A 10,957-nucleotide genomic window follows, 5' to 3' on the forward strand; every position below is an offset into this window, starting at 1 on the left:
TTGCTTTATTCGTCAGATGACTGATTACCAGATATTTATTTATTTTTTTGAGTTGAATGCACCTGAATGATCATCACCTCGCAACCACACCGTCTGAAACTATGATTTGGCGATATTTAAATAGCGACCATGAATTTTTACTGTTAGCTTCATTTTTCTAACAATGTCAGCGAGCTTTTTTCAAGAGAAATTGTTTCGATTTGAATGAATTGTCCATTACTTGTGTCCTTGGCTCAACAGTCATAATATCGATGGTTCAATTCCTTACAGCAACAAGTGAAAAAGCAGTATTTTGTGGTAACAAATGACTGTTAAGGAGACGTTTTGTAAATTGTAATAAAGCTAAGATTAAGCTGTACTTGGATAAAAGTTTGCTTTCGGGAAATTTCTGATTTTTAGGCTTTTGTAAAATAGAATTAGTTTTTCACGTGTTTTGCTCGCTTACAAGCTTACTACTGATTTGTAAGCTGAATGGAAGAACTAGGATGTCGTTCTATTTTACCATGGCTTAATGATCCGAAGATCGGCTCCGCCTTCCTCTAATCGTTACAGAGGAAGTCTTAGCCATCTCAAAGTTCATTACATTGCTAAATTAAATATAAACTTGATTTGCGCCGAAATAAGCGCGAATAAATCATTATTCCCATACACCATCGATTCCTTAACAATTTTTACATATCACTTGTCTGAAAAAACCATTTAAGTCGTATATTTTGTGGCTGGAAGCTGTTTGGCCCATGTCGCAAAAACATCTTTTTTGCACCTTCATCAATTATGATGTGTCCCATAAACGAGGTATTTACAGTTACGTTACAGGTTCTCCAAATTATTGAATGATCGAATGAAAGAAACGAAATGAAGAAAACAAACTTCACTTACTTTCTAAAAATAAACTTCAATCCGTTGATCGTCCAATACTGACCCTGAATTATTTAGTACATGTCCGGTTTCTCAATACCATTCTTGAATTATATTATGAAGATCATTAAAAGCGTCTAGATGAGTAATGGTTTATTTATTCAAACTCTTCCATAGGGATGTAATTTTCTTAATTAACAACGACGATGAAGTGGTACGTATTAGTTATAATTGTAAACTTATTGACAAACCCATGGGGAAATGTTCAGCCTCTACTACAAAACAGGATTTGGTTGGAGTCTTTTTTGATTAGGTATTCAATTAAATTTTTCTCTGAATTCGAAATATTTGAAAAATCACCTTCATGTTGATTGGCCACATAGAGGATCAATCAAAACCACTTTATGATGCTTTGTATGTTATTTAAATAATTATGACCAGTTCCCACGAGTTTTCTCATCATTGTATTCCCAGCTTCGTCGACGGAGCTGGGCCCCTTACAAATCGCATATTTTAAAATACAGTTACTATTTAGATGTATTCGAAATGTGAAAGAGTCTTTGCACTTGAACATAGATAAATGCATTACTAGTCCTGTATGAATTTCAATGCATTTTCTTACTGAACTAAAATGGAAATATTTCAGTTAATATTTTCGTGCAAAAGGTTTTTTTTATTTAAAGATATATTGTGTATTTTTTTTAAATACTTTTACTGCAAAGAAAACATTTAGGCAAACATTAGTTAATTTAAATTATTGGCATTTTGTGCAAAAAAGTCTAAAAGAAGCAGATAACCATATGTAAAACTTCAAACTAATACTGAATAAAACTAATACTTTTTTAACAGGAAAGGGCTTTATATTGGACCTTAACCGTAAATAAATTATCTGCCTCATCCTAACATGTTGAGAAAAGCTAGAAAATAATTAGATTATTTCATAAATTTACGCAAAATCAATTCATAAAACTTAATATCTCAGATGTTTACATGAATCTGTTCTCAACAAACTTGTCTGACCATTGTGGCCTGAAGCCTTATTTTCTTTAATTTTTTCCTTGTGTAAGAAGCACATTTTGCACAAAGTTAAGTCGGGAACATCGTAATTTTCCCAAACCCTGTGTTAAAAATGTCAGCTAAAACATTATGCACGTGCGAACCAGGATATTTTTAACGTTTAATTTTACAATATATATGAGAAGCCCTTATGCACGAAGAAATTCTCATTGTATTCATCTCACGTTTTTTAAACATTTGCTCGATTTTTTTAAACTAATTAAATATTTGTACCGAATGGTTGTTAAACTTTGCACTCAATTTCTGGAAGTTTTTATAATTAAAAAAATTAACTTTCTTTGTATCTATATATTTTAGCTTATCAGAAGATTTGCCTTGTTTTTTGCAAAGTTTGAGATTAGTGTTAGAAGCAGTGTAAAGATCTATTTCTATGTGGTAATAATTTTCCGTTCGCCATTCGGTTCAGAATCCTAATGAACCTTAATTACCAATATGTACTTTCTTATATTGTTATCGACATTTGAGACAAGTTACAGCTCGATTTGCCCCAAAGGAATTACTTGAGAATTTTTTTTCTTCTGGGCCTGGATTATAAACAAACACGTTCTTGCCTTTGGCTATTCTTTGTTACACTGTTTTTTTTAATCTTTACATGTTTTTTAATTTTATTATTAATACAGTTGCTTTTTAGTTCGTAGCATTACGTACAATTGCGTTGATAATGTGCCAAAGCGCGCTTTTATTCATAGGATAATAATTTTGTTTTGTTGACCTTGTCTAAAACTTCTCAAATAATTTTCAGCTGGACGATGCGGCTCTTCAGCTGTACAAAGACGGAGATTATGGATCATATTTGGATCTGGAGGCATCGATCTCCGAGCAGCAGGAAGAGTTTGAAGGGTTCCAGTCAAAGTAAGTTCAGGTCTTAATAATTTAGTTCAACAAACGGAAAAACGAAACCGATTTATTTCTACAGTCAAAATGTTTACAGTGAAAATCGTGTGTTTATCCAAGTTCTGCATGTTGGGAAAATGCTCAGACACATCGAGTTTGATTTTTTGCTCCTGTTTTGAATGAACAACAAGGTTTTCATCGATGTATATAAAAAAATTATTCGCAAATTAATTTAATCAATTCAATGAATAATTGGTTTTATTCAAGATCACATAAATTCGTATCGAAAGCACCAATCCGAGGTATAAAAGGATCAATCGTAAATTTGTCGATAACTGGTTGGTGTTAGGGATGGAACATAAATCACCGAGAAAGAAAAAAAATGTAAAATAGATGTTTCCCTGCTTAAAGAAGTTTTTTTGGGGAAACCGCATACAATAATAGAATTTGTCCGGCCCAACAGATTTTCCAAAAACATACTGAAATTAAATACATTTATTTTAACCCAATCGACCTTACTGTATAATTCAATATATTTTACTTTGATGCGAGAAAAATACGTGGCCAGAATATAATAAACGAATCCAACGTTTATAATGTACGTTTCCCGTTTACATTCGGGTGAAATGTTGCATCAATTTTACTGCGTGTGCCTAATTAAATTTATTCAAATAAACCGAAATGTGGATTATAAAATTTGAACGTTGTCCAAATGTGTATCCAGGTGTAACCGTAACCTTGCAAATCCTGCCAGCTTGAATTGAATTTACACAGTTTTTAGATAATTTTAAAATTCACGAAATTCATCGCTACATTGATATTGGTTGTCAGTGAGCAAGGAGAGCAGAAACTCTCCTTGGGAAAAGTTCTGCTTGGAAACAACTGCGATCATCATTTTTCTTGTATTTTAACGCTGTTTGGATTGTGCTGAAGGTTTTTCGACATATGAAGTTGCGAAGTCATATGAAAGTGTTTACTGGGGATTTATCTATTAAATGAAGGATGAACGATTGCAATTAAGACATTAAACATAAGGTGCTAATTTCCCAGATATTTATTAACAATATGGCAAGTTAATGGATATTTGTTGTATGAAGTTTCACATAGAAGTGATGAGATAAATTAGTTAGATACTTGTTTCCCAATGAAGCAAGTTTATTTTTTCAATGGAATAGTAATAACGTTGACAAAGTGAGCCATTTTCTTTCAAATTGGTGTAAGTGTATTTTATTTAATATGGAGATATTTAAGGCTTTGGCATTTGAATAATTTTAAATTGGTTTAAATTCAAAATGCAACCTTTTTTAAACTGTGATTAACAATATATTACCACATGCTTAGAAAATCCAGCTTGGTCCGCAAACATAACTGAACCGACAAAGTTTGCATTATTTCTGTGCATACGTAAAAGCCAGTTTGAAAATTCCATCCTTCGTGGAAGGTTTTCAGGAAGAAGCGCATGAACCTTTTCTAGGTGATAAGGATGCAATTGCTGTTCCTTAACGATCCTAAAGACTGTAGATTTTGGACAATGAAACCGGGCACTTAATTTCCGTACACTTATTGACGGATCTGCTTCTACCGGATTTAAAATATCTTGATCGGATCTAAAACAATTGTGTTTGGATTTGGCAAACGCTCCTAAAATTATTTGCGGAATGTATTATTTCACCTACTCAAAAAGTAAGATAATGCAAATACAGAAATTTGTTTATTGTCTCTTTATGTCTCTTAAACGACGATCCACTCTTTCAAAAGTTTTTCTATCCGGTACTCTTCGGTCTGGAAATCGTTCCGCGTAAAACCTTTCGGCTTCTACGGCATCACATGCTTAAGTGCATGTCAGCATATTCCGAAAACGTAAATTCCTTTACGGAAAAAAATGGAATTTAAGAATAAGATAAATTTGTTGCTAAAGTTGCAAAAAGTAGCAAACTCGCTAACTCTCTATCGCTCTATCGCTAACTGACAGACAGTAAAATATAATTTTTACCTTTCGCCGTTAAAAAACCAACCAATAAATAACTAAAAAATAAAGCCCACCAATGCATGCATTAAAATCCGTATTCAATAAAAATACTTTGGATCGAAAACCGTTCTGTTTATCGATATGAATCAAGAGTGTATTTTATTTATTTAAAAGTTAAAATTACCTAAGTACATTATTTTCGTGTCTTCATTGTCAAGGTTAAAAAAAATTACTATTATTGTGCTTCACCTAGTCCATCCTTGGCAAACCGAAATGCTAAAAATGTTTTCATGGGTCCTTTTTAACAGCAATGATGTACTGTTCATTGTATGAAAAAATTATTAAATTGCATGAAGCATTCTAAGAGTTATTTAAAAAAAATCGATTCTCAGGTGGCTCCTTTAGAGGCCAGTATCTCCGTAGGGGGCCCTCTGACAATTTTTTTATAAGAACTTGTTATGTTTTTTAACGTCCCATGTACAAATCCGAGAGCATGCCCACATATTCCGGGACACCCTGTATATGTTGGAGAGTCCGTTAAAACAAGCTTGGGAATGTTTGGTGGCTTAAAGCAGAATAATTTTATTTTTGCGTACCTAAAAAAAATTCCAAACCACTTACTTAACTAGCTCTTCATATCATATTTTCAATTTGGACAGTAAAATTAATTTATAAGTTATTAATAATTAAGGTTCGTTTTTCTTGGAAAATTGTACTTTTTTATGAAATCCATTTAATATAATTTTCGTTTGGCTATTTATTGAGTCACTTTTTATATATAACCGACGATTTTTTAGAAGATTTTGGCAGCTTGATAACAGAAAAACCCCTCTTGCGATAATTTAGATATTTTCACGCGCTAAAGTGTATTAATAAAAGTGTCGCAATGTTTGCATAATTTTGGACGGAGTCCCCGAAAAACATTATATTTTCGGATTCACATTGCAGTTTTCAATGTTTCATTTAGTTTGTGCGATATTTTCGAGCCGATTATGCGATGCCCCGATTCCTCCCCGGACTTCACTCAAAAACCGTTTAAAATTTCGTCAATATTTTCTCGCAAGTGCTTTAAATCGTTGATATTTCTGGCAAATTTCATTGATGACAATGCGGTACATGTTTTACGATTGTTTTGCTAACGACAGGTGAGAGCTAATTATGTTCAAGATATATTTTGTGTAGTTTTATTGATGTGTTATCAACATTTTCATTCGAATGAATCAACAATTGCCGCTCTTCGCACAAAAGTCATGATCATAAAGAAGCACTTTTAATGTGTTTTTACGTAGCCCACGGGCGCATGCCATTTATTTAACTTAAGAAAAGAAGTAGTAAAGAACGAGGAATGAAGGATAAATTTATAAGGGGGTGAGGACACAGGAGTGTAAATTTTGAAGCAAAATAATTTTAAAGTTCTTTACTGTGCTTAAGCATTTCTTTACTATGTACATTTACGTAAAAGTTAAAAAGCAGATAAAACTTTTTGTTTGAATGTATCTATCATTTGCTAGAAAGTTTTTTTATGTTCTCCCTTTTCCATTTTTTCATTATTTGTTAATGATAAAAAACACTTAGAATGTTGGACTACTTTTTACATAAATGTTAATATCATTGATCTAGGAATTGTATTCTTAGGATTTATAAGTGCTAAATTAATTATCCGCTGTAATAATAATAATATAAACAAGCTTTCGCAAGGTACTTAAGTGCATGCTGTGCCGAAACAACAATTTTCAATGTAGCTTGTCATTGCGTTTTTAATAATTTGCAGAGCAGCTTAAAATGTAATTTCCTGAAGTTTGAAAAGCATTTAACACGTACCGTATCTGTAGGCAGCGTTTTGATGAAAATTATCCTAGACAATTGTGCTATCTAATTAAAATCTGGCCATTACCACCAACTGTTCCTAATTATAAATCCCCTGGACAGCTGACAGTCTGTTTTGATTTGCGATACGTATCACGAGCTGTAAGCGCTTTTCAAACAACTCTGCATATCTGCCCTTTTGCATAATGCAATTTGCATTCGTCTACCGGCAATTCAAATTAAATCCGGTACCTTCAGCTGGGCAGCGTCTTCCATTGCAATCTGAAAAATCTTATCTAATTAGTTTTGTTAAATATCTCAAAAGTGACTTGCGATAAAAGACGAATTACAACCGCAGAGACTTGTAATGATTACGTATCCGGTGTTTTCAGTTTTATGCGTTTTTTATACTTAAGTTCGCATTGCCGTCTTCAGCGGAAAACTTCTCATATAATCTTCAAGGGAAAAATTAAATATGTTTTGAATTAAACAGCAGGACAATGTTTTCTATGAGGCTTTGACTTAGCAGTTTTGAATATATTCGCTTGACTTCTTTCGCTTGGTAGCTTGAAATCATTCACACATGGAGAACTTGGCAAGTTGAATCCACTAAATGTGGATGTTTGGTCGAAAAAAGTATTTCACTCTTTCACTTTTTTTTATTGTTGTATCTATCCGAATATCTTATTATTCAGATGGATTTTGAATTTTCTTTCAATAAATTAGTATCAATTATGGTTGCTTCATCAAAACATCTGCATTATGAAAACTTTTTCTGATGCCAATCTAGCACAACATTGAACATATCCCAATATTTTCTTGTTGATTTGCTCTTACTAACTCAATCTGTTCACAACATCAGTTAAGAAAAATTAAAATAATAAAAGAACCGGTTTTCACTACGATGTGTGTCTTTATTTGCTTTTTAGAAAAATTATTTTAATTTATTGCATTTGAAGAAGCAGCCTCATACAAACTCACGTTCTGCATATCTTCGTTTCTATGTCGGCGGTTTTCAGAAACAAATGGTATGCTGATCGTATAACTTGATAAAACATAAGAATTATGTCATAAAAACCTAAGAATATAAAAATATAAATATTATGAGTTCGCTTTTATCTGATTCAATACACGAGCACAGTAGAGAAAAAAATTAGCTTTGTAATATACTAAATATTTTCTTGTTTTTGTGACATTTTCTTGTTTTTGTGTTATTAGAAAGTACAAAATAAATCAGAACGAACACGTTCTTGAAACTTTGAGGTACTTCTTTAATGTGAAGTTTTCGCGCTAGTTCAATATAATTTACTTTAGGTACTATTTTCAAATATTAGTGCTCCCAAGCGGATAACCGTTTGCTTCTTCTGTATTATCTTCTGCTTTCCTCTTCTAGGTATTCTATTTTAAAACGTTTTTAATCATTTGCATGTTTAGTGCTTTTCGGTACAAATTCTATTCCTGGTTTTCATTTAAGTACTACCTATATTTTTTTGCATTTGGGATACTGTTAATAGAAAGTACAAAATAAATCAGAAAGGACATGTTTGAGACATTTCCTTAATACGAACTTTTCGCTCTAGTTCAATAGAACTCACGAAATGAATGGTCGATGAGAATCCGGCAGTTGATGGCTGTTGAACGACTTTGTATAAAATATAAGGGCGTTTCTTAAGAAATAAAGTTTCAACTTTTGGAAGGATTCAAACATCTCTTGAATTTTACTGCATATTATTTTGGATATGGGCCAATCTTTCGGCAATTAATTTAGAAACATCTTTCTCTCTCAACTATAAACTGAGATAATGTGGGATTTTGCTTTAAAAAACCGGAGTTAGTTGAAGCTTTATAATTTGAAAGTCAGTTTCTTTTCACAGATTTTTATTTAGTTTCTTAAATTTTAAAAAATTATATCCCAATAATTGTGTTTTTCGTCTTGAGATTTCGCTGCTGTCTATATCCAACATAATCAACGACAATGAGACATCGTTGTAGAAATGTTCCGAAGGATCTCATGCAAGTTTTGTTCTAAATGTTGCAACTTCATATAGATTCGCATCGTTACAAAGACTTTCGTAAGGCTGGAGAACAGTTAGAACCTTTGACCAACTACAATAAGTTTTCAGTCTTTAATTTACTGATAAGATTTTCTTTCATTGGTTGTACTAACTATCTGGCATTGCCTTTGTGTAATGTCCGACGGTAATGCGCCTTTTTACGATTAACTATCCGCCATTAAGTCATGATTGGTGCACAATTAACGCTAACTGGCCATGTTAAAAGCTGCAATTAACTCTTAATCGCGTCGACGCCTTTGCGGATTTCGTCTTGTTGTTTCAGATGTGTCCCAAGATAGTGAAGACCAAAACCGTTAGGGCATCTCAGTTTCATCTAAATAATATCGTGCTTTTCGACCACTTATTGAATAAGTTAAGTACCTAACGGGTTTCTAGAATGTTTTTTTTTCTTTCTTCTCAAGCTACCAGATGTTGTGGAGCGGAAATGTATAGTTGGAAGCCGGAAATTTGTAAAATCAGAATCATTCTAGACATTTCCTTTTCAGCAAAAACAATGCCCGATGGCTAGCCCATCATTTATGTGTCAGCATCATGGGCCTTTCACCATCGACTTGCTATAATAGCGTGGGTCCATGCGATCCCGTGTTCTATTTCTGCTGGCTATTGCATTTTTSTATTATTTTCATCAGCATTTGCAGAAATCCRTAACKCAAAAGCTCGTGCTTTTTTCTTAGACCCAATAAATAATCCATCTAGCAACTGACGTCGGATCACGTCATATTTTTTAAAGAGCCGCCAATAAATGTACTTAAATCGCTGCTGTTGCATAGAGCGGCTAGAACAAATTGATCACGCCTATTAGTTGAGCAGAATTCAATATTCGGAAATTTACTAACAGTTCAAGACAAGCCATATTATCATCTTCTGTATTATAATAACTAGATTCATTACATGCATTTTTTTCATACTTGTAAATTTTTCTAATGCTGTACAAATGGCTAGTCTGATTTTTGGAAACAGCTGCTCGGAAAATCTCTGTGGATGTGCGCCCAAAGCACCTGCGGTTGTCCTTCAGCCTTGCGTCTTCCGATGGACCTTTTTCCTTGAATCTTCCCTTCGCTGATGAGTTGCAAGATTTTGTATCGGCTGTCTCTCATACTTTGTCCAAGATAATGTGTTTCCCATTCTTTTATCTTTTGTAGCAGTTCCTTTTCTTTGTTCTTACGTCTTTGAACTTCTATATTGGTTATCTGATGTGCACAAGAAATTCTGAGCATGCTCCTTCTGACTCCAACTCTGACTGTCGTATAGAAGGACAGAGAACACATAGCAACGGAGCATGCGTGTTCTGAGCTCCAAGCATTGGAGCTCAGCATTATCTATTCCAATCTAGTAAAGAGCTTCTTCATACTRGTGAAGGCCTTCTTYGCCTGTTCTATTTTGGATCTGATTTCACTTTTAGGGCCTTTATTTTCAATGTTATTTTTTTTGTGTGYTTTGGAGAAGACTATGGTCTGGTTTTGGATATGTTYATAAAAAGAMCATTGTTTCTTTWGTTTGCCTATTTTATGGATCATTCTCTGAAGGTCACTTGGACTGCTGGCTATTATTCYTCCTGTTGTTTCGTCAAGTGGTTCTASATTAGTCTTAATCTGAAAATTCTGCATTACTTSTRCTAGTTATTRCTAGGAAAWAYTTCTGTTACAAATGGCCAGAGCTGGAGAGATCATCACATAGAATACACAGATTTCCTTAAAAGCTGCAAGTTCAAACAGGTCCGATACCCCTTAAAACATTATTAATACTTATGACTTACTGATTTGTCCTATATAACTGTAACTGCGATTGTTATACATTTTTCGCTTTTTAGATTACAAGTTCCGACCTAGATAACAAAACGTTAAATGCTTCTGGGCTTGTAAAACAGAACTTATAAAGGTACCTAAATAACCACTAGAATTTGAAAACAATTATATATTTAATTTCAACTTCTATACTTTTTAATTTGGATTTATTTTCCTGACTGTGTGTAATTGTTATTATACTCTTATCTTTCCTGGATCTCAGTCAAAATGTGAATTACAAATTTGAATATCGTTACGGCGAGACAACAGCGCCATCATCAGATTTAAAATGTACACAAACTACAAACACCAATTCACAATTAAAAAATGTTGTTTAAAAACTATAATTTATAAAGCGTTAAAACATTCATCAGTTCTTGAGGGAAAAAATCCTTCCTTTTGGGGGAGCAACACATTTGGAAAACTTACCTCATAATTGGTAAACATTACTTTCTTTTAGGTCTTTGCCTTCTTGAAACCTTAAATTTGTTTGAATTATTTTCTACATTTGCGAGAATGGAATGTATGTATTGAGATAAGCGGAAATAGTTTTT

General features: G+C 33.1%; 1 protein-coding gene across 10 annotated transcripts in view; it reads left to right on the top strand.

Moving 5' to 3' along the window:
- LOC109546997 (FH1/FH2 domain-containing protein 3) overlaps positions 1-10,957 on the top strand; it is a 136,090-nt gene that overhangs the window by 65,953 nt on the left and 59,180 nt on the right. For 9 of the 10 annotated variants that reach the window (XM_048668853.1, XM_019918198.2, XM_048668854.1 and 6 more), the window contains one exon: positions 2,678-2,787. In XM_048668853.1, coding sequence (XP_048524810.1) covers positions 2,678-2,787 — 110 coding nt within the window. Of the gene's footprint in view, positions 1-2,677; positions 2,788-5,687; positions 5,884-10,957 lie in introns of those variants that run through there. The other variant, XM_048668858.1, reaches the window with a different exon arrangement.

Source organism: Dendroctonus ponderosae, unplaced genomic scaffold (genome assembly GCF_020466585.1).
Source record: "Dendroctonus ponderosae isolate FM_Combo_2020 unplaced genomic scaffold, Dpon_F_20191213v2 Dpon_F_20191213_8, whole genome shotgun sequence".
Classification (NCBI taxonomy): domain Eukaryota; kingdom Metazoa; phylum Arthropoda; class Insecta; order Coleoptera; family Curculionidae; genus Dendroctonus; species Dendroctonus ponderosae.